Source organism: Scyliorhinus canicula, chromosome 18 (genome assembly GCF_902713615.1).
Source record: "Scyliorhinus canicula chromosome 18, sScyCan1.1, whole genome shotgun sequence".
In the NCBI taxonomy this organism is placed as follows: Eukaryota; Metazoa; Chordata; class Chondrichthyes; order Carcharhiniformes; family Scyliorhinidae; genus Scyliorhinus; species Scyliorhinus canicula.
In genome coordinates, this window is record NC_052163.1 from 130174524 (window position 1) to 130201133 (window position 26610).

The 26610-nt window shown below is 46.6% G+C and overlaps 1 protein-coding gene across 4 annotated transcripts in view; it reads right to left on the reverse strand.

Moving 5' to 3' along the window:
- The window catches only part of LOC119953074 (rho GTPase-activating protein 45-like), a 220236-nt gene that overhangs the window by 60075 nt on the left and 133551 nt on the right, over positions 1-26610 (reverse strand). For 3 of the 4 annotated variants that reach the window (XM_038776895.1, XM_038776894.1, XM_038776891.1), the window contains exons 4-7: positions 19175-19259; positions 13627-13699; positions 3891-3966; positions 1348-1470 (exon numbers count right to left, since the gene is read on the reverse strand). In XM_038776895.1, the coding sequence (XP_038632823.1) occupies positions 1348-1470; positions 3891-3966; positions 13627-13699; positions 19175-19259 (357 nt within the window). The remainder of the gene's footprint in view (positions 1-1347; positions 1471-3890; positions 3967-13626; positions 13700-19174; positions 19260-26610) is intronic. The other variant, XM_038776892.1, reaches the window with a different exon arrangement.

The window sequence follows — 26610 nt, forward strand, 5'->3', positions numbered from 1 at the left end:
GATTATTATCTTTGTCACCTCTAGGTTTATTTATTCTGCTGTTCTGCTTACTCCCCACTCCCTTCATTCATCAACATCAGCTCAAGAAAAGCTTTGTTCCCTGTAATCTATTGGTTGCAACTCTCGTTAGCTAATCACCCGTATCCACTGGCTCCTGATCTACCATTGGCTAAAGTAGTTCTCAACTTTCTGTTTGAACCCCTAACCCCACCCCGTCCATGTAGCCAATGATGTAATTTCCTGCTATGAAATCCCTGGTGCTATGACATTAACCTCTTGTGCGGTATCTAGTACCTTCCCAGTATCTCCTTCTTTGACTTGACACTTTGGCTGATTTTTCTATCTTTAAAATTTTTTTTAGAGTACGCAATTATTTTTTCCAATTAAGGGGCAATTTAGCGTGGCCAATCCACCTATCCTGCACATCTTTGGGTTGTGGGGGTGAAACCCACGCAGACACGGGGAGAATGTGCAAACTCCTCACAGACAGTGGACCCAGGGCCGGGATTCGAACCCGGGTCCTCAGCGCCGTAGGCAGCAATGCTAACCACTGTGCCACCGTGCTGCCCTTGATTTTTCTATCTTAAAAACCCGACAGAAATAAAAGTAGTTGTTGGATGGAATTGAACTGTCCCTTCATGGTGAGGTTTAGATTTAGATTTCAATTCTAGCCTCGGGTGACTGTGTGGAGTTTCCACAGAGTCTAGAGGCTGGGTCGTTAAATATGTCCAAGGCATGGGCAGAACAGTGGCGGAGTGGTTAGCACTGCTACCTCATGGTGCTGAGGTTCCAGGTTCGATCCCGGCCCTGGGTCACTGTCCGTGTGGAGTTTGCACATTCTTCCCGTGTCTGCGTGGGTCTCACCCCCACAACCCAAAGGTGTGCAGGGTAGGTGGATTGGCCACTCTAAGTTGCCAGCCGAGTCATTAGGGACATTTATTCGACTCTTAGACAGGCACATGGACAGCAGTAAATTGAAGGGGTGTAGTTAGGTTGATCTTAGATTAGGATAAATGGTCGGCACAGCATCGTGGGCTGAAGGGCCTGTACTGTGTTCTATGTTCTTAATTGGAAAAAATGATTTGGGTGTTCTAAAGTTATAAAAAAAAATAACCTGAGGATCACCACACGTCAGGCGAAGGGCAAGGATGAATAATCTCAGCTGGTACGGGAATTGAACCCGCGCTGCTGGCCTCGCTCTGCATCACAAACCAGCTGTCCAGCCCACTGAGCTAAACCAGTCCTCCAAACAGAAAATACCACCCACGGAACAACGTGACTTCAGTGCTATGTTAGTCTCGTTGTCTGAAGGTGACAATGACTGTAACAAAGCCAACACCGCCTCACCCAAAGCTGTCCTTTTCTCCAGGTAGTTGATCAGATCTTTCATGTATTTGGAAACGGTTTTGGCATATTGCAAAGCAGCTTCAACTCCGCCCTCAGACCTCTGCAGTATAATGTCCACTTCTTCTGCAGAAAGAGAGAAAACAGGAAACACAAAATATATTAGTGATAGTGCTGATATATTACTGATAGTGCTGGAGGGAAAAGGACACAGTTGCTAACGGGTTTCCTGTACATTGTGTGGACCTTTTGGGCTTCTTAAAGTTCCCTTTCTCACTGTCTGGGGATAGCTCAGATGCAGTGGAGAGGATAAAGAATGGAGATTTGTAGAATCAGCCCCCCCCCTCCCCCCCCCGACCATTCTGTACCAGGATTCCCAGATAGACAACACTTGGCCTGTGTCTGAAGTAGACAGACCTATTGTAAGGATCTAGGTGAGTTAAGAAGGTGAATTCCAAATGTCTGCCTTAACTTTCTTTACATTGGATCAACTCAAGGGAGGACCCAAAGAAACAAGACTTTCGAGTTGCATTGTAGATCAGAGAAACATTCGATTTTGGCCATTTTCTTCAGGCCTTTACAATCTTCAAGACCTTTTGTCTACAGCTTTCCAGAAACCATAATACCTGTGGCTGGATACTTCCCTTTTGAAACCTGCAGCTAAACTCTTAATGCTGCCTTGGGATTCAGTGTAAGCCACAAGTAGGAAGTGTAGTATTCAATGGTTCAACTGTTCTGTGTTTGATTCTGTGAGTTTCCTATTGATGCTCATTGTGGACTGGTTAAGCCTGGTTGTGGACTCAGAGAAAAGTAAACAAAGCTATAGAATATCTGAAAGCCAGAGTTAAAAGCATGTAGCAGGCATGTGAAAGTACTGTGAATAATACAAGGGCAGCACGGTAGCACAGTGGTTAGCCCTGTGGCTTCACAGCGCCAGGGTCCCAGGTTCGATTCCCGGCTTGGGTCAGTCTGTGCGGAGTCTGCACGTTCTCCCCGTGTCTGTGTGGGTTCCCTCCGGGTGCTCCGGTTTGCTCCCACAGTCCAAAGACGTGCAGATTAGGTGGATTGGCCATGCTAAATTGCCCATAGTGACCAAAAAGGTTAGGAGAGGTTGTTGTGTTACGGGGATAGGGTGGAAGTGATGCCAATGCTTATGTAATTACATTGTATATCTTGTGTTGCCCTATTATGTATTTTCTTGAATTTTGTTTAATTCCCTATTCTTCCCATGTACTGAATGATCTGTTGAGCTGCTCGCAGAAAAATACTTTTCACTGTACCTCGGTACACGTGACAATAAATAAATCCAAATTAAGTGGGTCGGTGCAGACTCGATGGGCCGAATGGCATCCTTCTGCACTGAATGTTCTATGTTCTCATGACTTATGAGTTATAAGACTTGTTCTTATGTTCCGGATTTTACCAATTCACTTTCAATTCCACCAGTTGATGTGGTGGGATTTCACCCTGTCCCCCCCCCCCCCCCCCCCCCCCTCCCCGAGCATCCCTCTGGGTCTCTGGATCATCAGTCCTTTGATATTACTACTATGTCACTGTGTCAAAGTGAATGTTGACGTGGGGAGCAGGTTAATTCTGTTTGAGATAGTGGCCAGTGAGGGGGATGAAGTTGCTGCTGAAGGAATTGAGTTTATGATGGAACCCAGACAATGGCTTCAGCCTTCCTGATGTTCAATTGGAGGAAATCTCTGCTCAGTCATGTTGGGGACACAGTCTGACAGAAGGGAGACAGGGGGAACGTCAAGAGAAGTTGTCGTTGTGCAGAGCCTGGTGGCATCACAATAGAGGGCGGCACGGTAGCACAGTGGTTAGCACTGTGGCTTCACAGCACCAGGGTCCCAGATTCGATTCCCCGCTGGGTCACTGTCTGTGCGGAGTCTGCACGTCCTCCCCGTGTGTGCGTGGGTTTTCTCCGGGTGCTCCGGTTTCCTCCCACAGTCCAAAGATGTGCAGGTTTGGTGGATTGGCCATGATAAATTGCCCTTAGGGTCCAAAAAAGTCAGGTTGGGTTACTGTGTTACGGGGATAGGGTGGAGGCATGGGCTTGGGTAGGTGCTCTTTCCAAGGGCTAGTGCAGACTTGATGGGCCGAATGGCCTCCTTCTGCACTGTAGATTCTATAAATGCTGTAAATTCCATAAACAACATGTGGAACGTGACGTGTTTTCCGATGATGTTACCGGGGAGGACATGGAGATGAAAAATAGGATGGAGCCAAGAACGGATCATTTAGGGACATCAGAATTAATGGTGCAGGAAGAGAAGCCATTGGAGGAGATTCCCTCTCTCTGTCTAGACAGGTACAAGGGGAACCATGCAAAGATAATCCTAAACAGCTAAATAAAGGGCGAGAAGTCACAGCAAAGAGTGCAGACAGGTCGAGAAGGTTAAGGTGGCAGAGCGCACCATGGTTACTGTGGTATTGGATGTCATTTGTCTCATCCATATATGTCACTCATTGCTTATGTTTTCAGAAAACTGATTCAATGATTAATCAAAGCTGACTAAAAGCCATTAAGTGGGCATTACCTGATTCACTGAACTCATCCTTCACTTGTACAATATCGCCTTGGACAGCAATTCCACCGCACAGATTCTCCATTGACTAAAAAACATATAAAAGAAATTAGACCCATGAACAAACCAAGTGGCCAGGACGAGCGATTGAAGTATACTTCCAGCCCGGCTTCTCAGAACAGCTGAGGAAATCGAAGTGGAACATTCCAAGGTGTTCCATTGTGTTGAGCCTGAGGTTTCAATCTGCTACAATATTCAGCACAGTTTTTAGAAAATGCAAAGCATTAAGAATGTCTTTTAGTCCAGCACTTGTTCAGGTTCTGCCCACACTGCCTCGATTCTCACTTGCCTTTACTGAATAAAACCACATTGCTTTGCATCTTTATTTTGAAATCTAACAAAGCACCAATGACAGTAACATTTTGTTTTGCATTAATTTAACTTGAACGTTCTCACATTCTGACAGACAGCAACTAATTTAGAGTTGGTAACAATATTGATACTTATGTCAGTCATGGAGAAGACTTTTTGTATCGTTATTGCGCAAAGAAAATCTAAAAATATAACTACCCAAGACAAGTAATGCCGTTAGAAGTTACATTTTGTACAGCTCAGTTTCTATTCCAGGCATCAATGATTCTCCACTGGATCCAGGCAACTTCAGTGGTAAAATCCTGGGCTCCCTGAATAAATGGTTTGTTGGTAGAGCTGTGAGATCCCTCTTTAGTTTCTATTTTCAGGCCGTTAGTTTGAGTCAAGTTCAATGTTTCCAACCAATTTGGACCCCTGAAACTTCCCAGCCAAGACTTCTTCCAATGAAGTTCCTTCTTCCTCCAAACTGTGAACCTTTCTCTCTCTCTGAGATGCTGACCAGGTTGTTGTGTTTTCCCAACATTTTTAGAGTTCCAGCATTTGCAGTTTTCCGCATTGCAGTTCACGCAAATACTGACTGATCTCCAAATTTAGGTTGAGTAAAAATTCTACATTCTTTTCACGCATACACAGACTTGTAGAGATCCCGATACTGTATAGAGATACGTTATCTAAGTATGAACACATCATGATGCACATAACCACAGAGAAATTCACAATCAGATATATACACAGGTACACATGCAAAAATATGCTTTATATACAGAGAAATATACACTCAGAGACACGCATGCACATTGATATTCACACACATAGGTACACACAGTTATACGCACACACTGATACACACACATGCACACTCAGATACATGCACATGCACACTCACAGATACACACACATGCACACACACAGATACATGCACACACACAGATACATGCACATGCACACTCACAGATACATGCACATGCACACTCACAGATACACACACATGCACACACACAGATACATGCACATGCACACACACAGATACACACATATGCACACTCAGATACATGCACATGCATACTCACAGATACACACACATGCACACGCACATACATGCACACTCACAGATACATGCACATGCACACACACAGATACACACACATGCACACTCACAGATACATGCACATGCATACTCACAGATACACACACATGCACACATACAGATATACACACAGATACACACACATGCACACTCACAGATACATGCACATGCACACTCACAGATAGACAAGTGCACAAGCAAATCTTTCCAAGGTCAGGAAGTTTTGCCTTTTTTGTCAGCACAATACCACACTTAGTTTAGTTAAGAATGGGGAGGTATAATGATCAATGTTATGTAGAGGATCTATCTCAGGGGTGGGCAAACTACGGCCCGCGGGCCGCATGCGGCCCACCAAAGGTATTTCTGCGGCCCACCAAGTCATTAAAAAAAATATATATATTTTTTTAAAAAAAAATTTTTTTTTAAAATTTTTTTTTAAGGTTAATGGGGGGGGGGGGCTGTTGGGTTACTTACTGGTATAGGGTGGATACGTTGACTTGAGTAGGGTGATCATTGCTCGGCACAATGTCGAGGGCCGAAGGGCCTGTTCTGTGCTGTACTGTTCTATGTTCTATATGAGGCGCCCAGAATCATAACCGGGTGAAGTAATTATTTACTTAATATACTATGCGGCCCTTTGTGAATTGTGAATTTCTGAATGTGGCCCTTGCACGGAAAAGTTTGCCCACCCCTGATCTATCTTGTGCCTTGCAACACAGATGTTATTTCTTCTCTCTCACTCTCTTTTCTCCTGCCTTTGAACTCTACGGAGTGACTAGATTCACTCTGGACACTGCCAGTAATGATCTGCCACTGCAGTTACGGAGAGTACATCATCCTTTGGTGGAGCTTTTTGGGGGCTGTTGGAATATTGAGGTGATCTCAAGTCAGGGGGATCACGAGCAGCAAATCAAACAAAAATACAAGATAAAACAAAATGACTGGCAGACACTGCAGCTGAGAAAAAAGGAATTTGCAAGAAACACACAGCCAGAAAATAAATAGAACGATACAGCGCAGTACAGGCCCTTCGGCCCTCGATGTTGCACCGACATGGAAAAAAAAACTAAAGGCCATCTAACCTACACTATGCCCTTATCATCCATATGCTTATCCAATAAATTTTTAAATGCCCTCAATGTTGGCGAGTTCACTACTGTTGCAGGTAGGGCATTCCACGGCCTCACCACTCTTTGCGTAAAAAACCCACCTCTGACCTCTGTCCTATATCTATTACCCCTCAATTTAAGGCTATGTCCCCTCGTGCTAGCCACCTCCATCCGCGGGAGAAGGCTCTCGCTGTCCACCCTATCTAACCCTCTGATCATTTTGTATGCCTCTATTAAGTCACCTCTTAACCTTCTTCTCTCTAACGAAAACAACCTCAAGTCCATCAGCCTTTCCTCATAAGATTTTCCCTCCATACCAGGCAACATCCTGGTAAATCTCCTCTGCACCCGTTCCAAAGCTTCCACGTCCTTCCTATAATGAGGCGACCAGAACTGTACGCAATACTCCAAATGCGGCCGTACCAGAGTTTGGTACAGCTGCATCATGACCTCATGGCTCCGGAACTCAATCCCTCTACCAATAAAGGCCAACACACCATAGGCCTTCTTCACAACCCTATCAACCTGGGTGGCAACTTTCAGGGATCTATGTACATGGACACCGAGATCCCTCTGCTCATCCACACTACCAAGAATTTTACCATTAGCCAAATATTCCGCATTCCTGTTATTCTTTCCAAAGTGAATCACCTCACACTTCTCCACATTAAACTCCATTTGCCACCTCTCAGCCCAGCTCTGCAGCTTATCTATGTCCCTCTGTAACCTGTAACATCCTTCCGCACTGTCTACAACTCCACCGACTTTAGTGTCGTCTGCAAATTTACTCACCCATCCTTCTGCGCCCTCCTCTAGGTCATTTATAAAAATGACAAACAGCAACGGCCCCAGAACAGATCCTTGTGGTACGCCACTCGTAACTGAACTCCATTCTGAACATTTCCCATCAACTACCACTCTCTGTCTTCTTTCAACTAGCCAATTTCTGATCCACATCTCTAAATCACCCTCAATCCCCAGCCTCCGTATTTTCTGCAATAGCCGACCGTGGGGAACCTTATCAAACGCTTTACTGAAATCCATATACACCACATCAACTGCTCTACCCTCGTCTACCTGTTCAGTCACCTTCTCAAAGAACTCGATAAGGTTTGTGAGGCATGACCTACCCTTCACAAAACCATGCTGACTATCCCTAATCATATTATTCCTATCTAGATGATTATAAATCGTATCTTTTATAATCCTCTCCAAGACTTTACCCACCACAGATGTTAGGCTCACCGGCCTATAGTTACCGGGGTTATCTCTACTCCCCTTCTTGAACAAAGGGACCACATTTGCTATCCTCCAGTCCTCTGGCACTATTCCTGTAGCCAATGATGACCTAAAAATCAAAGCCAAAGGCTCAGCAATCTCTTCCCTGGCTTCCCAGAGAATCCTAGGATAAATCCCATCTGGCCCCGGGGACTTATCTATTTTCACCTTGTCCAGAATTGCCAACACTTCTTCCCTACGCACCTCAATGCCATCTATTCTAATAGCCTGGGTCTCAGCATTCTCCTCCACAATATTATCTTTTTCTTGAGTGAATACTGACGAAAAGTATTCATTTAGTATCTCGCTTATCTCCTCAGCCTCCACACACAACTTCCCACCACTGTCCTTGACTGGCCCTACTCTTGCCCTAGTCATTCTTTTATTCCTGACATACCTATAGAAAGCTTTTGGGTTTTCCTTGATCCTACCTGCCAAAGACTTCTCATGTCCCCTCCTTGCTCGTCTCAGCTCTCTCTTTAGATCCTTCCTCGCTTCCTTGTAACTATCAAGCGCCCCAACTGAAACTTCACGCCTCATCTTCACATAGGCCTCCTTCTTCCTCTTAACAAGAGATTCCACTTCTTTGGTAAACCACGGTTCCCTCGCTCGACCCCTTCCTCCCTGCCTGACTGGTACGTACTTATCAAGAACATGCAATAGCTGTTCCTTGAACAAGCTCCACATATCCAGTGTGCCCAACCCTTGCAGCCTACTTCTCCAACCAACACATCCTAAGTCATGTCTAATGGCATCATAATTGCCCTTCCCCCAGCTATAACTCTTGCTCTGCGGGGTATACTTATCCCTTTCCATCACTAACGTAAAGGTCACCGAATTGTGGTCACTGTCTCCAAAGTGTTCACCTACCTCCAGATCTAACACCTGGCCTGGTTCATTACCCAAAACCAAATCCAAAGTGGCCTCACCTCTTGTTGGCCTGTCAACATATTGTGTCAGAAAACCCTCCTGCACACATTGTACAAAGAACGACCCATCCAATGTACTCGAACTATATCTTTTCCAGTCAATATTAGGAAAGTTAAAGTCTCCCATAACAACTACCCTGTTACTTTCGCTCTTTTCCAGAATCATCTTCGCCATCCTTTCCTCTACATCTCTAGAACTATTAGGTGGCCTATAGAAAACTCCCAACAGGGTGACCTCTCCTTTCCTGTTTCTAACCTCAGCCCATACTACCTCGGAAGAAGAGTCCCCATCTTGCATCCTTTCTACCACCGTAATACTGTCCTTGACTAGCAGCGCCACACCTCCCCCTCTTTTGCCCCCTTCTCTGACCTTACTAAAGCACCTAAACCCCGGAACCTGCAACAACCATTCCTGTCCCTGCTCTATCCATGTCTCTGAAATGGCCACAACATCGAAGTCCCAGGTACCTACCCATGCTGCCAGTTCCCCTACCTTATTTCGTATACTCCTGGCATTGAAATAGACACACTTCAAACCACAGACCTGAACACTGCCGCCCTCCTGCGAAGTCAAAACTGTGCTCCTGACCTCTCTACTCTCAATCTCTCGCACCCCAAAACTACAATCCAGGTTCCCATGCCCCTGCTGAATTAGTTTAAACCCCCCCAAAGAGTACTAACAAATCTCCCCCCCAGGATATTGGTGCCCCTCAGGTTCAGATGTAGACCATCCTGTCTATAGAGGTCCCACCTTCCCCAGAAAGAGCCCCAGTTATCCAGAAATCTGAATCCCTCCCGCCTGCACCATCCCTGTAGCCACGTGTTTAATTGCTCTCTCTCCCTATTCCTCATCTCACTATCACGTGGCACGGGCAACAACCCAGAGATAACAACTCTGTTTGTTCTCGCTCTGAGCTTCCATCCTAGCTCCCTAAAGGCCTGCCTGACATCCTTGTCCCCTTTCCTACCTATGTCGTTAGTGCCAATGTGGACTACGACTTGGGGCTGCTCCCCCTCCCCCTTAAGGACCCGGAAAACACGATCCGAGACATCACGTACCCTTGCACCTGGGAGGCAATCACTTTCGGAGAGAAAGGGGGGAAAGTGAAATGAAGCAACAAGGTTGTCACCATCTTAGTAATAATGTAAAACACTTGAAGAACATCTTGGCCAAATCAGACTGTAGTTTACTCGATGTTGCTTTAGTCTGAAGGACTCAGAAGGGACAGCCTGTGCTGGAACTGTAATTTTCTGTCTGTTAAACATCCTGTCCGCTCGATGGATTCAAATAATCTGATGTTTTGTGGGAAGAACAAAGTTGATGGTAATAGAACGAAGCTGGGAGCCAGGAAGATCAGGCATTTTACACTTCCTTTGCAACAACACAAATTAAAATTTAATCTGTATTTTAATATATCTCAGCAGACAGGTCCGCTCATATACAGGTCAATAGGCAGTAAAAAAAATACCCGATTCGATCACTAACAACAATGCCTTGTAGACTCTGAATACTCTCCTCACCTTCGGACACAGTAAGAAGGGTCATCCCAAGGTAAAGCTCTCTGTATTGGAGCTATGCATTGCCTGTGGGGACACCCACAGTCTGTTCGCTGATCACGGCCCGGGCGATTGTCGGTTGGTTTGAATTAACCTCAGCTCCCTGAGTCAAGGAGGAAGAGATAGAGAGAAAATCACCTGCTCCCCACCCAGTGACACCACTGGCAGGGGTGGGGGGCTTCACTATTAATGCACTGTCACCAAATCACTGTCTGTCCGTGCAGAAGGTGACTGGAGCCTGTGGAGCCGCGTCTCCACAAAGGGTAATCACTTTCGGAGAGAAAGGGGGGAAAGTGAAATGAAGCAACAAGGTTGTCACCATCTTAGTAATAATGTAAAACACTTGAAGAACATCTTGGCCAAATCAGACTGTAGTTTACTCGATGTTGCTTTAGTCTGAAGGACTCAGAAGGGACAGCCTGTGCTGGAACTGTTAGTTAAGTATGGCTATGGCATTATTTCCTCAGCAAAATAGGGTCGTTTTCTGCTGACACTGGTAGTTTCTTAAAACAAAGGTTTGTTTTATTTCTAACTTGCTGAAAACACTCTGCCTTTTTACACGGTTACATTCAACATGAAGAGAGAAGCAACATCACACAAAATAAAAATATATTTTTGACAAGGCTGTAAAATGTTTGGTGTAATGTGATAATGTTGCTGCCACTATTCTCCAAGTAACTGCCAACGGTGTGATTTCTTCAGACTAACAGATGTCAAACCCATCCTAATTCTTCAATCTCTGCCCCAATCATTTGCCATTGGCTCCTCTATTTGGTCCCCCCATGGGGCTGTAAGGGCCAAACCAAACTACATTAAAGGGAACAGTTACCCCCCCTTCTCCAACTGCAACTGTGTTCCACTGCGTGCCCCAATCTTGCAACTTAACAATAAGGCCAGTTCTGAGAATTGACAATGACTTCACCTCTCGCCCGCAACATGTAATCTGTGACCAAAATAACTGAACTCACAGGTGAGGGTTGGGGAGTTACAGGTGAGGGTTGGGGAGTTACGGGTGAGGGTCCGGGGGTTACAGGTGAGGGTCCGGGTGTTACAGGTGAGGGTCCGGGAGTTACGGGTGAGGGTCGGGGAGTTACAGGTGAGGGTCCGGGTGTTGCAGGTGAGGGTCCGGGACTGTGCCTTACAGAACCACGGTCAGGACAGTTTGCCCCTGTCCCAGATCCTGACCAGAGTGAAGATCAGGGCGGTATTCCTGAGATTGGCACATTTGCAGACCCATCATGGGAAGAATAATGTCATCAGTTTACTGTGAATAGAATTTTAGCTAATCTGTCAGATCATTGCTTTCAAAATGCGTTTTACACAACACCTGCAAATTCACGATTCTAGTGGCTAAAATACAAATTCAATCAGAAGCAGCATTTGTACAACATCCTTTAATGTCGCAAAAACAGCCCGCGAGAGGTCAGAGTCAGAATCAAAGAAATGGGAGTCAATAATAATCTTTATTATTGTCACAAATAGACTTTCATTAACACTGCAAAGAAGTTACTGTGAAAACCCCTGGTTGCCACACTCTGGCACCTGTTCGGGTACACTGAGGGGGAATTCAGAATGTCTAATTCACTTAACAAGCAGCACGGTAGCACAGTGGTTAGCATTGTTGCTTCACAGCTCCAGTGTCCCAGGTTCGATTCCCAGCTTGGGTCACTGTCTGTGCGGAGTCTGCACGTTCTCCCCTGTGTCTGCGTGGGTTTCCTCCGGGTGCTCCAGTTTCCTCCCACAAGTCCCGAAAGACGTGCTGTTAGGTGAATTGCACATTCTGAATTCTCCCTCCGTGTACCCGAACAGGCGCAGGAATGTGGCGATGAGGGGCTTTTCACAGTAACTTCATTGCAGTGTTAATGTAAGCCTACTTGTGACAAAAAGCATAATTTTTAATGTCCCGATGAATTTTCTCCAGGATTATATCCAGCTGTGTCCTGGAGATGTACCTTCGATTCCTGGAGACTCCAGGCCAATCCTGGAGAGTTGGTAACCCTAGTTGTAAATTATATGGATTTCCTCTTTCCAGCCATAATCCTGAACACAAACCCCCCACCTCTTGATCTATGCTGAGAACAGGATTTGCACCAGGCTCCAATAAATATTTGATATAAATCTTCTATTGTATCGTGATGGCAAGGACTCAGGGTCAGTATTAACTTGCTGATTTCACTGGGGCCTACTTGAGATTCTGGCCTTATGAGTTATCATTATTTGGAAATAATTAACTGTATGAAGCAGAGGATCATTTAATTATATTTCATCCGGAAAAATGTATTACATATAACATCTGAACATAGGAGCAGGGTCAGTCCATTAAAAAAATTTTTTTAGAGTACCCAATTCATTTTTTCCAATTAAGGGGCAATTTAACGTGGCCAATGCACCTACCCTGCACATGTTTGGGTTGTGGGGGTGAAACCCACGCAGACACGGGGAGAATGCACAAACTCCACACGGACAGTTACCCAGGGCCAGGATCGAACCCGGGATCTTGGTGCCGTGAGGCAGCAGGGCTAATCCACTGTGCCACCGTCCTACCCAGGATCAGTCCATTCAGCCCCTCAAGCCTGCTGTGCCATTCAAGTAGAGCGTGGCTGATCTTTGACCACAAAATCATTTTCTCAAACTATCTCAAAATCTTTTATACCGAGAAATCTATCGGTCTCTATCCTGAACGAACTCAATGACTGAGTCTCCACTGCACTCTGTGGGAAGCCAATTCCAAAGAGTCACCACCATTTGAGTGAGGAAATTCCTAAATAGTTTACCGCTTATACTGAGACTGTGTCCTGTGGTTCCAGACCCTCTCACCCCAGGCAAGGGTAACCTTTCCTGCATCTACCCTGTCGAGCCCTCTAAGAATTTTGTAGCTTCATTGATATCAACTCAAATTCTTCTAAACGCTACAGAATACAGGGTCAGTCTCCCCAATCTCACCTCATCGGACTACCTCAGGAGCAAAATATAAAGGTAACGGTTCTGTCGAAGTAAGAACTGATTTTCTTTGTAAAATATGCCCCTGCATTGACCCAGACATTCCCAGATAAATCATGTTGTTATTTAATTACTTCATGGACATTAGAAAATTTGCACAGGGACATTAGAAGGTCACTGAGCTTGGAAACCAAAGACAACATCAGTGATAAATCCCTTTAATGTACAACATCTGTCAGTATAAACCTTGGGAGATGCAACTCAGATTAGATCGATTTGATTAAAGTCGAATGCCATCTTCAGAGATGTCGTTTTATATTCGGATGACTGGTGGGAAAAGATGAAGATCGCAAGGCCACAATTTCCAAAGCTTGTCCAGAAATCAATTTATGAAAATTAGACAAAAGAACCTTTCATAAGTGGTTAGTGTATTTAGGAAAGTCTCTGCGGTACACTGGTTCATTCCATGAACTCACCCTGCATTTGTCCGTTGGTGGTAATGATAACAAAGTGCTGCTATCCACCTCTCCCATGAGGAATTCCGAGACGCTGCCAAAAAGGAAATAATGGTTATCGCAACCAACAAAACTCAACCTTTACATTTCAATTTCCTTTGAAAAAGAATTCTCCGCCTACACGGTGTTAGATTTGCTTCCCTTCACCAAGATTCCAGCTGGAAGGTCAAATAGACACGTTTCTCCTGGACCCAAAAATGCTGCTTCATAACTGACTACAGCTTGGGCTAACTCACTCTCGGAATCTCCCCCCCCCCCCCCCCCCCCCCCCTTTGCGATGAACCTGCCCTTTGCTCAGCCTCTGCCCCAGAAATTGTGATCGCTCTTCCTCACGACTTGAATCAATATTTTATCACTGCGGCACTGGGTCTCTGGAGCTCCATGTTGAAACAGATCAGCGCCTTCCAAAGTAAGGCAATATGCGAGTGTTCACTCACTACAACAGTCACATAGACAACAGTATCAGTGGCCTGGATTTTCACCAAATCGGACTGACTTGGGAGCCCTTTAAAAAGGGCAACCCAATCCTGATTTCCGGATTCCCGATCCTATTCCCGGAGTTTCTGATTTTCAGGTGTGCTGTTTAAGCATGTGTGATAGTTTGGGTCAAAGGCCCACTCCCTGCACTCCTGACATAGCAGGCTCGATATTAGGGGTAGGTATATTCTCGTCCTCCATAATTCTCAGTCAGGTCAGTGTTTCAAAGAGTCATTGTTCATGGCTTCTCAAAGGTGTCAGAGCCCAGTCCGCTTGAGGGAGTTTAAAGCTTCCTCCTCATGCATCCTATTCCAAGGGACAACCCCCGCAACAAACAACATGCCCTTATGCCAAGCTATGGCACTTCCATGCCCATTCACCCACAATACATTGCAAGAGGCAACAGACCCTATAACAACAGTAGCATGTGCAAAAAAAGCCTTTAAAAAAACTAATAGTTCATTCATAAAATAGCTTTTACTATAGCCCAATAAAAGTGACAATCGTCAGACCCGTTAAAGTTACAATAGCAGAAACTGAAAGCACTTGAAACCTCTTCATGAAAATGAAATGAAATGAAAATCGCTTATTGTCACGAGTAGGCTTCAATGAAGCTACTGTGAAAAGCCCCTAGTCGCCACGTTCCGGCGCCATAAACATTGTGAAATTGACAGAAGAGGTCAGAGAGCCAGAGTTGTCAGTCAAGCAATGTTTTTCTGAGGCTCAGGTGTTTCAATGGGTTAACGGAGTTTTGGGTTCTCACCCAAGCCTCATTATGTAAAACAGCTGAGCCCATGAAATGGACATGTAAATGCCAGAGTTTAGCATGTAGGGCATGAGGGGCTCGATGGATTGTTTGTGGAGAATACATTGGCTTGGGGTATGATAGACCATAGGCCATTTTTGGTGGCATAGCTTGGAATGTGGAGGCTTGAGGGACCATAAGGGGTGGTTGTGGGGCATGGGATGGCATGAGGGGTATATGGAGGGGAGTGAGGGGGTGTGAGCCAGAGGGACCATTTCTATTTGTACTGAGGTGGGCCTTTTAACAACCCACCCACCACCTGCCCTGTGGATGCCTCTGAACTTATTCCCGGGTCAGCCGATCCGAATACAGCCCACACTCGCCCTCAACTAGACCTTATGGTCTTATAGAATGGGGATGAGAAAATATCGGCCATGATTGAATGGCGGAGCAGACTCGATGGGCCAAGTGGTCTAATTCTACTCCTATGTCTTATGGTCTTATGGTCAACTACAATGTAAATCCTGTCCTTGGCACATTCTCCTGAAGTGGGCGTGGTAAGCTGGGAATTTTTCCGCCTCCTGCTGCTGCCCAGCTTGAGGCCAACACAACACAGTGCCCCAACGGTCAAGGAAATCGGAAATCCATAGGCTAACTTTTCATTTGCGATACATCCGTTTTATTTCCATATCTTTCTGTTGGAACTCCACCAATTTTCCTGAGCTAAAAATATCCACCTCATCCTCCACCATTTGATCAAAAATCGTTTCTGATAATTGCACTTCAACTTCACTCTTTGATTTCTCCTCTTGTCTTAAGCTGTGACTTTGCGACCTTGTTACTACACAATCCGGAAAAATCCTAAGATATTCGTCCTTCAACACTTCAGTTGTCTGATTTTCCACTGGCTTATCAACCACAGTCGGCATCACTCCCACCTGCGATCCAGCTATATCATTACCCAAGATAAACTGTATTCCTGGACAAGATAGTTTCTCTATTACTCCGACTACCACTTCACCACTCTTCAATGGACTGTCCAACCTTACCTTATATAATGGAACGCTACTCCTCTCACCCTGAATTCCACATATTACCACCTTTCCTGGCAATATTCTTCCCAAACTACATAACTCCTCATCTCTTACCATTAAAGATTGACTAGCTCCCGTATCTCTTAAAATTGTGACTTCTTTACCTGCTCCTCCTGATACACATGAGTAAACTTTACCCATACAAGTAAATTCTTTAAAGACATCTGACACCTTCTTATCAATCACCTCTTGATCAGGTTGTACAATCTTTTGAATCTCCTTCGCTTCCCTTGGGCTTTCCTTTACCACTTCAACAAATCCCACTGTCTTATCCTGTTTTACCACATCAGCCTTCCCAGTGCTTTTCTTCAACCACCAACACTGCGACTTTACATGGCCTAGTTTATCACAAAATGAAAAATGAAAATCGCTTATTGTCACAAGTAGGCTTCAAATGAAGTTACTGTGAAAAGCCCCTAGTCGCCACATTCCGGCACCTGTTCAGGGAGGCTGGTACGGAAATTGAACCATGCTGCTGGCCTGCCTTGGTCTGCTTTAAAAGCCAGCGATTTAGCCCTGTGCTAAACCAGCCCCTTTGAAAACAGTGAAAACATTTGAAACTTTTCATTTCTTTTCCACCCTCCTGGATTTCTTCTTTAATCTGAGGTACACTCTCCTTATTATCTCCCATCAGATCACCTTTACCTTTACCACTTGAGTATTTCTCATGTCCCCAGTTTCTATCCCTCACCGGCTGAAACTGATGTTGGAAACCAAGCTTTGATTTATGAACTAATTCATAATCATCTGCCATTTCTGCTGCTAACCTCGCAGTTTTAACCCTCTGTTCTTCCACATGAGTTCTCACTACATCAGGAATTGAAGTTTTAAACTCCTCCAAAAGTATAATTTCTCTGAGAGCTTCATAGATTTGGTCTATTTTCAAAGCCCTTATCCACCTATCAAAATTACTCTGTTTGATCCTTTCAAACTCCATGTATGTTTGACCAAATTATTTCCTTAAATTTCTAAACCTTTGTCTGTAGGCTTCAGGCACTAGTTCATCTGCACCTACGATGGATTTTTTCACCTCCTCATACGTCCCAGATACTTCCTCCGGTAGTGATGCAAACACTTCACAAGCTCTACCTACCAGCTTTGTTTGAATCAGTAACACCTACATCTCCTGTGGCCATTTCATTAGTTTAGCGACCTTCTCACCTCCTTCTCATCAAACCTTGGCAATGCTTGGACATATTTAAATAGATCCCCACCAAGCCTTCGACTATGACGCTCTTTCTCACTATCCTCATCACTATCATCCAACTGTACTTTTCCCTTTACGTCTGCCAATTTTAACTGACTGTCATGTTTCATGGCCATTTTCTGAAGTTCAAACTCTCTCTCTTTATCTTTTTCCCTAATCTATATGAAAATCGCTTATTGTCACGAGTAGGCTTCAAATGAAGTTACTGTGAAAAGCCCCTAGTCGCCACATTCCAGCGCCTGTTCGGGGAGGCTGTTACGGGAATCGAACCGTGCTGCTGGCCTGCTTTCAAAGCCAGCGATTTAGCCCTGTGCTAAACAGCAGAGCCAGAGCTCAGCTCCACCCACACTCTGACATCACTGCAGTAACCTGAGCAGACAGACATTTCTTAAAGTGACGTTCTCATGTATCCTTCTTTTCCTTCTGATTGGTTGGCGCTGAGCATACGGTACCGCTGGCCATGTGGCGAACAGTAACCAATCAGAATGCAAAAACAAAAGCAGAACCAAAACAAAATAAAGGATGTGGTTTTGACATGGGAGTTCCACTGAGTTCGCAGCTCAGAAACAGGCCGTTTAGTCCAACTGCTCCTTACTCCACATTAGCTTCCTCCTACTCTACTGCATCTAGTCTTGTCCCAGATACCTTCCAATCATTTCCCTGTCAAATACCTATCTAGATATCCCTTAAAAGGTAAAGATGTTTACACATTGTTTAACCAATAGGTCTGTGTGCATCGTTCACAGTACAGCCTCCTCCTTGGAAAGCACTGAATCTTGACTGTTTCCCCTGACAATCCTGACTCTGGTCCACTCTCTCTGTAGCTGAAGCTTACTCTCAGGTACACTGCAATTAGGACATTGTTGACAATGGGAGCACAGGTTGTCCGACATACACAGGCTAGAGTCACTGGCTGGGATGCTCCAGGGTAGCCCCCCAGTAAAGGGAATCCCCGTGATTCCGTGATTCCGGCGGCAGGTGAAACACGTTGCGAGTCTCCCAGCCCACCCCACTGGCCCCGGCAAGATCCCGCGGGAAGATGCAAATAGGTCATTACAGCTGTTTGGAATGTAATTTAAGGGCGGCACCGCTGATTGATCTGCCTCCTGGGATACTTCAGCACCCCCACCCACCCACCCACCCACCCAATTTGATATACTGACGGACAGTTTAAAAGGTTTGGGGTACAGATGAGAACACTTTCACTTTATTATCACAGAACAGTATTTTTGAGATACTGACAGACTGTTTAACAGGTTTAAAGGCTGCAGCTGGGAAGAGCAGCAAACGCCCCCCATTACAGGAAAGACCCCGACCTGACCCCCTCCAGCCCAGCACAAGCCCCTCTGACCCCCACCTTTCATGAAAGATGCCCCTCGGTACCCTGAAGACATTTGTAAGGATGGTACTCGCTCCCTTGCCACCCCTCGGACTGCAAGGTGCTAAGTTGGCACTGCCAAGGGTGGGGCCTGAAGGGGAGGCGGGGGCTGAAGGGGGTACAGAACGTGGGGACGGAATCCTTCCCAGTGTGTAGGGTGGGGGGGGGGGGTCTTGTCAGTGATCCGGGGGTTGATGCTGCGGCATTCTGAGATCGGGACGTCCCTTAAAAATGTGGTCCAATCTCTGAGGAGCAGGACCTGTCAACGAGAGATTAGGTTTCGCCCCTCTCAGGTCCAGCGAGAACCCCGGGGACTTAAAAACCGACTGAGGGGACAGAATTTTCAAATTGCCATTGAATGGCAAACTAAGTTCAATCCTTGTGCCAGTGGGAGTCACTCTGGTTTTCCTGCTGGAGGAGTCTCCAATCGTGAGAGACACCCATTGTCTCTGTGACAATATTCACAAATACTGACGTGAAGCAGCAGAGAATTAATAATCATAAAAGATTCAATTGCTGCTTCATGAATCTGTTCTGCCTCTTTACAGCAGATTCGTTAGTCTCTTCTTGACTCTTCCTTGAGTTTTGTCAATCAGTGATTTACTTACTTGCTGCTAAATGCCACTGCCATTGTCTCAATTGCCTTCTCAAACTCCTTTTTATCATTCTCATTGTTAGATTCATAGTGGAAACCTGCAGAAAGAAGAGGCAAATGTTTAAATACGCACAGCTGCTCAGTGAATATAGTTTGACGTTATATTTAAGGTTTGGGCAGCACGTAAATAGTCTGTCTGTGCATCACGGTGATGTCACAAGCCAGCGACGCATTGCTGCTTTTCAATATTAATTACATTTTCAAAAATTTGAAGAGAATATTTCCTCCACTCATTCCTGGAATATTGAAGCAGTTCCTTTGAAGGGAGCACAGCAAATATACGTTAGGTGGAGGGGGAGATGGTGGTGTGTAGACAACATCACTCGACTAGTAATCCAAAGGCTCAAGCTAGTGTTCCTGGTTCACAGGTTCAAAGCCAGCCACTTCAGCTGATGCCTATTTCAATTCAATGAATAAATCTGGAATATAAAGCTCGTCTCAATATTGGTGACCGTGAAACTATCATCGATGTGGTAAAAACCCACCTGCTTCACGAGCTGCCTTTCAGGAAGGAACTCTGCTGTCCTTTCCTGGTCTGGCCTACATGTGAACCAGATCAACAGCAATGTGGTCAGTTCTTAACTACCCTCTGAAATGGTCAAGCAAATCACTCAGTTCAAGGGCAATTAGAGATGGGCAACAAATGCTGGCCCAGCCCAGAGACGCCCACATCCCGTGGGAAAAGCAAAACAGTAAACAGTAGTTCTCCAGCTGTTGGGATTGTCTTTTCCCGCTGGCAGCACACCCCCCCCACCCATGGGTTTCCCAGGAATGTGGGGGAGGTATCAATGGGAAATCCCACTGACAAGCAGCGGGATGGAGAATCCCACCTCCAGCGAGTGGTGCGCCGCAAGAAACAGGCATTTCGGGGAACCGGACAATCTACCCCACGGTGAAAAGTGTTAAATTATTGGGAAGCCTGGACTGAGCTTGAAGATTCATCTCTTAGGCCTTGGATCATGCTTCAATCCAACTCAGGGTGATAGGATCACCTCTTCCTAAATGGAACAAAAAATTCTAAATTTATGGGCGCGATACTCCGCACCCCACGCCGGGTGGGAGAATCGCGGGAGGGCCGGGTGAATCACGCCACGCCGCCCTGGCAGCCCCTGCGATTCTCCCACCCCCCCCCAAAATGTGTGTCGCGTTTTGCGACAGGCCGCTCGGAGCATCGTCGCTCGCCATTTCTCACGGCGACCAGCGATTCTCCAGACTGGATGGGCCGAGCGGCCTGCCGAACGCGACCGGTTCACGCCGGTGCCAACCACACCTGGTCGCTGCCGGCGTGAACAACGCGCGAACGGTGAGTGTGGGGCCTGTGGGGGCGGAGGGAGGATCGAGCACCACGGGCGTGCTCAGGAGGTGTCTGGCACGCGATCGGTGCCCGCCGATCGTCGGGCCGGCGTCTCTAACTGACGCACTCCTTTCCCTTCACCGCCCCGCAAGATCAAGCCACCATGTCTTGCAGGGCAGCAGAGGGGAAGACGGCAACCGCGCATGCGCGGCTGACGTCACTTCGGCGCCGCCAGCCACGTCATTCCCGGCGCGGCGCTTAGACGCAAGCGTCAAGGCCGGGCGCTCGGAATTCACGCGCCGCTGCTCCTAGCCCCCCGGGGGAGGGGAGAATAGGGGGCGAGGAGCGGCCTCCGACGCCAGAGTGAAACACTCCGGGTTTCACTCCGGCGTCGGCACTTAGTCTCCCGTTGGGAGAATCGTGCCCCATGAGTCTGGACAGTTTTAATCCTTTTGCAAATCAGCACAACTGTTACAGCTGCTGGGCACAACACAGCTGGATTAGGGAATGATTGGAACAAGGGAAGACGCCAATCCTCAGTCTCTGTGGACTTGTGCACGCCTCCCTCCATTCATAAAAGACTGTTACATTGGCGTTGAAGTAACCTGTCGACACTATTGGACCAGTGAGTGGTAGATTACTTATTAGCAGCAAGTGTTTGAACATTCTCTTTATAGCTATTCTCAATTCAGTTAATTAAGTACAGATGGAGGATTGGCCGAGTACTCTGGCTGAGTACTGAAAGGAATTCTCCTTGTTCCTCTCTTCGTTTTTGCCTAATCCTATTAATTTTCAGAGTATTTTTATATAAAGAGTGAGCTTTGTTAGCTTGTGGAAACCTGTTGGAAATAAATTGGAACCTTGATGTAATGGGTTGAGTTAGCCAGCTACTTACGGTACACACTGCATTGACAATAGTGTCAGGAAGGCCTAAGGGGCCAGGTTTACTGGGGTCTCTATTGAAGAGCGACCTGGGTTGCAAGAGGCTCTGCTGTTTCCTATTGCAGTTACAACACAAGATTCGTGAACCGCAGTCTGTTTTTTTTCTTTATTTGTTCATGGGATGTGGGCGTCGCTGGCTGTGCCAGCATTTATTGCCCACCCCTGAGGGTATTTCAGAGTCAACCACATTTCTGTTGGTCTGGAGTCACATGTAGGCCAGACCAAGTAAGGACGCCACGGTGGCACAGTGGTTAGCACTGCTGCCTCACCGCCCCAGGGATCCGGGTTCAATGCTGGCCTCGGGTCTCTGTCTGTGTGGAGTCTGCACGTTCTCCCCGTGTGTGCGTGGGTTTTCTCCGGGTGCTCTGGTTTCCTCCCACAGTCAAAAAATGTGCAGGTTAGGTGGATTGGCCATGATAAATTGCTCCTTAGTGTCCAAAAGGATAGGTGGGTTTACTGGGTTAGGATGGAGGCATGGACTTAAGTAGGGTGCTCTTTCCAAGGGCCGGTGCAGACTTGATGGGCTGAATGGCCTCCTTGTGCACAGTAAATTCTATCATTTCGTTTCCTAAAGGACATTAGTGAACCAAGTGGGTTCAGGCAATTATTTCATGGTCATCATTCGACTTTTATTTCCAAATTTCTTGAATTCATATTCCACCATCTGTCCTGGTGGGGATTGGAACCGGGGTTCCCGGAGCATTACCCAGGGTCTGTGGATTACTAATCCAGATACCACTATCCCACCGCCTCCCCAAATTCCGTTGGCCAAAACCTTTAACGTAGTCTGTAGTAATTATGCCACCTGCCTCTATTCTACTTGGCAAAAAATCCTCAAGAAAGAATCTGATGAGGTGTGTTTGGATAGGCCAGACCATGTTATACTTTCACACAGTTGGAAGTTGCTCAGTAAAGTCGCCATTAATCCTGTCACTGACACAGGGAAACCCAGACAGGTTTGAAGGACTCTGATCTCCTTTTGAATTATCGGTTTGCACCCTGTAATCTTCTCCCTGTGTAGATTAGGCTTGTTCCCAGGGAACTCATTTTGATTGTAGCCCAGGGTGAATTATCACACCATTGGGCCGTTTCTCTGTTGAATAATTTTTATTTACTTTTTTGCTTTTTAAATTTAGTGTACCCAATTCATTTCTTCCAATTAAGGGGCAATTTAGCCTGGCCAATCCACCTACTCTGCACATCTTTGGGTTGTGGGGGTGAAACCCACGCAGACACGGGGAGAATGTGCAAACTCCACACGGACAGTGACCCAGAGCCGGGATGGAACCCAGGACCTCGGCGCCGTGGGGCAGCAGTGCTAACCCACCGTGCCACCGTGCTGCCCTCTCTGTTGAATAATTAACCTTGAATCACACTGGGAGAAACTGGCAGCAGCGAAGATGAATCTAATGGGATTAGGATTCCTCCAATAAACTTCATTTTCAAAATTATTTTCACTCAATTAGGCAATCTCCTTGATTTGTTGATGACGTTCTTCAGAATGGTTTGACAAGATACTCCAGGCGTTTACAATATAGAGGAGTAGGCCATTCTGCCCATCAGTCTGAAAACAACCCTGACTCCATTTCCCTGCTCTCCAATGGAAATGGCACCCTGAGGAGACATGCCTACAATTAGGCTGAAGTATGACTGTAGAATATACATGAATGTTATGTGAGCATTAGTTAATGCACTATAATTATTTGTGTCTCTAATTTATTTAACAGTTTAGGTGGTAGGGGGGAGGTGTTTATTGAACTTTAGGAGATTAGTGGCAGGTTCCTGTTATTCAGCCTTTCTCAATATGGTTTCACCATCAATTCATAAGAACATAAGAACTAGGAGCAGAAGTAGACCGTCCGGCCCTTCGAGCCTGCTCCGCCATTCTATAAGATCATGGCTGATCTATTCGTGGTCTCAGAACCACTTACCCACATTCTCGCCATATCCCGTAATTCCTTTATTTTTCAAAAAAACATCTACCCTATCTTTAAATATATTCAATGAAGTAGTGTCTACTACTCCTTTCGGTAGGGAATTCCATACTTTAACCACCACCCTCTGGTGAAGAAGTTCCTCCTTGATTCAGTCCTACAATTCCAATTGTAAACTAATGTGATTTTCCCCCACTAACAATTCAATAAGTCCTTTCTTGACAGAGTAACGTGGCGAGACTCTGTGAACAGCAAGTTTCCAAAATTAGACTCCAGTGTCCTGCGTATTGCTACAATGATACAGTTGCATAGGGACGCTTACATACAATTGAGAAATTGGGAAATGCCAATGGAAGCTTTCATTTAAGATTGTTCCATAAACAACACAAGAAACCTATATTGATACACTTCTTACTGTGGACAAACGTTCAGAAACAAAATTCTCTCTCATCAGTCAAAATGGACAACAAAGCCAAAGGAGATATTAGCAACTGCAATCAAAACCTGGACAAGAGGGTGGATTTTAAGGAGGATTTTAAGAGGAATGGGAGTTGGGAAGGAGAGGAATTTCGAGACAGCTTTTCAGAGGCAATGAAACAGAGAATGCACAAGAGGCAGAGTCAGAATCATAGAAACCCTGCAGCGTGGAAGAGGCCATTCGGCCCATCGGGTCTGCACTGACCTGCTGAAAGAGCATCCTACCTCCGCCCAATCCCCATAACCCCACCTACTTTTTGGACACAAAGGGGTAATTTAGCCTGGCCAATCCACCTAACCTGCACATCTTTGGACTGTGGGAGTGCAAACTCTGCACCGAGTCACCCAAGGTCGATGGCTTAAAAGCTGGCAATGTTTACAGAGATCGGAAGGGGCAAAATAGGGGGAAGAATAAAAAAGAAGCTTATTATCTGAATGGTTAGAGATTCAAAGCTCTGAGGTACAGAGGGATCTGAGGTATTTTTCTGTGAACAGCTCAAACAGATCATTTAGAAAAGAAAAAGAAAATACACAATAAGGCAACACAAGGTACACAATGTAAATAGATAGACACCGGCATCGGTTGAAGCGTACAGGGGTGTAGTGTTAATGAGGTCAGTCCATAAGAGGGTTGTTTAGGAGTCTGGTGACAGTGGGGAAGAAGCTGTTTTTGAGTCTGTTCGTGCGCGTTCTCAGACTTCTGTATCTCCTGCCTGATGGAAGAAGTTGGAAAAGTGAGTAAGCTGGGTGGGAGGGGACTTTGTAGACAGAGTCAATGGATGGGAGGCAGCTATCGGGGATCGTCAGGAATGTGGAGTTGAGGTTGTAATCAGCCATAACCTTATTGAATGGTGGACGGAACAGACTCAAGGGGCCGAATGGCTCCTCCTCCTAATTCATCTGCTCATATGTAAGAGGAATGAAGAATTTCAAAGTGGTGGTGAGAATTGTGAAACTGGCAGTGTGGGCATTGCATGAATCCAATATTGGACAGCAAGATGTAGTAAAATGAGTGACTGGGCCTCGCTGTGGGATGAGCATGTTCTTGTATCCAACGGAAGCAAAGGGTTCGGTACTGATCAAAGTAAAAGAAGCTTCATATTTGATACACAGCTCAGACTGCAGAACGACATTCCATTTGTACTTAGTATCATTACATACAATTCCTGATCCTGGGGAAAAGGCAGAACAGTTACATATAGGACACAGCGCTCAGTCAAACTCTGAATAGTTAGTCCAGCAAAGTATCAATTTATTGTGCACTTTCAGCGTCACAACATAATGTTTCATACAATTGCAGATGTTAACTTCCTCCAACAGAAGGACATAAATGGATTAAGGCGCAGGAATTAGAAAATGTCATTTTCTTCAGAGGGACTTTATAGAGATACAGACGCAGCTTTCTGCAGAAATGTATTATTAGTGTTTTTACAAGGATTTAGCTCTGCCTGAACCAATTTGCAATGCATGATGCTGCCTTTATGTAACATTTTGTGATATTTGGACACATTGAGATGATAGACGATTGAGAAATGGAACAAATCAGGTTTAAGTACATCATTCAAATTGTTTACCAAAGAGAAAATGCTGGAAAATCTCAGCAGGTGTGGCAGCATCTGTAGGGAGAGAAAAGAGCTAACGTTTCGAGTCCGATGGCTTTTTATCAAAGCTGACAAAGGGTCATCTAGACTCAAAACGTTAGCTATTTTCTGAGGGTGCATTGATGCCGGGAAACGCACTGACGGGGCTGCGCTGCTGCCGGGAAATGCACTGACGGGACTGCGCTGCTGCCGGGAAACGCACTGACGGGACTGCGCTGCCTCCGGGAAACGCACTGACGGGGCTGTGCTGCTGCCGGGAAACGCACTGACGGGACTGCGCTGCCTCCGGGAAACGCACTGACGGGACTGCGCTGCCTCCGGGAAACGCACTGACGGGGCTGTGCTGCTGCCGGGAAACGCACTGACGGGACTGCGCTGCCTCCGGGAAACGCACTGACGGGACTGCGCTGCCTCCGGGAAACGCACTGACGGGGCTGCACTGCCTCCGGGAAACGCACTGACGGGGCTGCGCTGCTGCCGGGAAACGCACTGACGGGGCTGTGCTGCTGCCGGGAAACGCACTGACGGGACTGCGCTGCCTCCGGGAAACGCACTGACGGGACTGCGCTGCCTCCGGGAAACGCACTGACGGGGCTGCACTGCCTCCGGGAAACGCACTGACGGGGCTGCGCTGCTGCCGGGAAACGCACTGACGGGACTGCGCTGCTGCCGGGAAACGCACTGACGGGACTGCGCTGCCTCCGGGAAACGCACTGACGGGACTGCGCTGCTGCCGGGAAACGCACTGACGGGGCTGCGCTGCTGCCGGGAAACGCACTGACGGGGCTGCGCTGCTGCCGGGAAACGCACTGACGGGTCTGCGCTGCCTCCGGGAAACGCACTGACGGGACTGCGCTGTTGCCGGGAAACGCACTGACGGGACTGCGCTGCTGCCGGGAAACGCACTGACGGGGCTGCGCTGCCTCCGGGAAACGCACTGACGGGGCTGCGCTGCCTCCGGGAAACGCACTGACGGGGCTGCGCTGCCTCCGGGAAACGCACTGACGGGGCTGCACTGTCTCCGGGAAACACACTGACGGGGCTGCGCTGCTGCCGGGAAACACACTGACGGGGCTGCGCTGCTGCCGGGAAACGCACTGACGGGGCTGCGCTGCTGCCGGGAAACGCACTGACGGGGCTG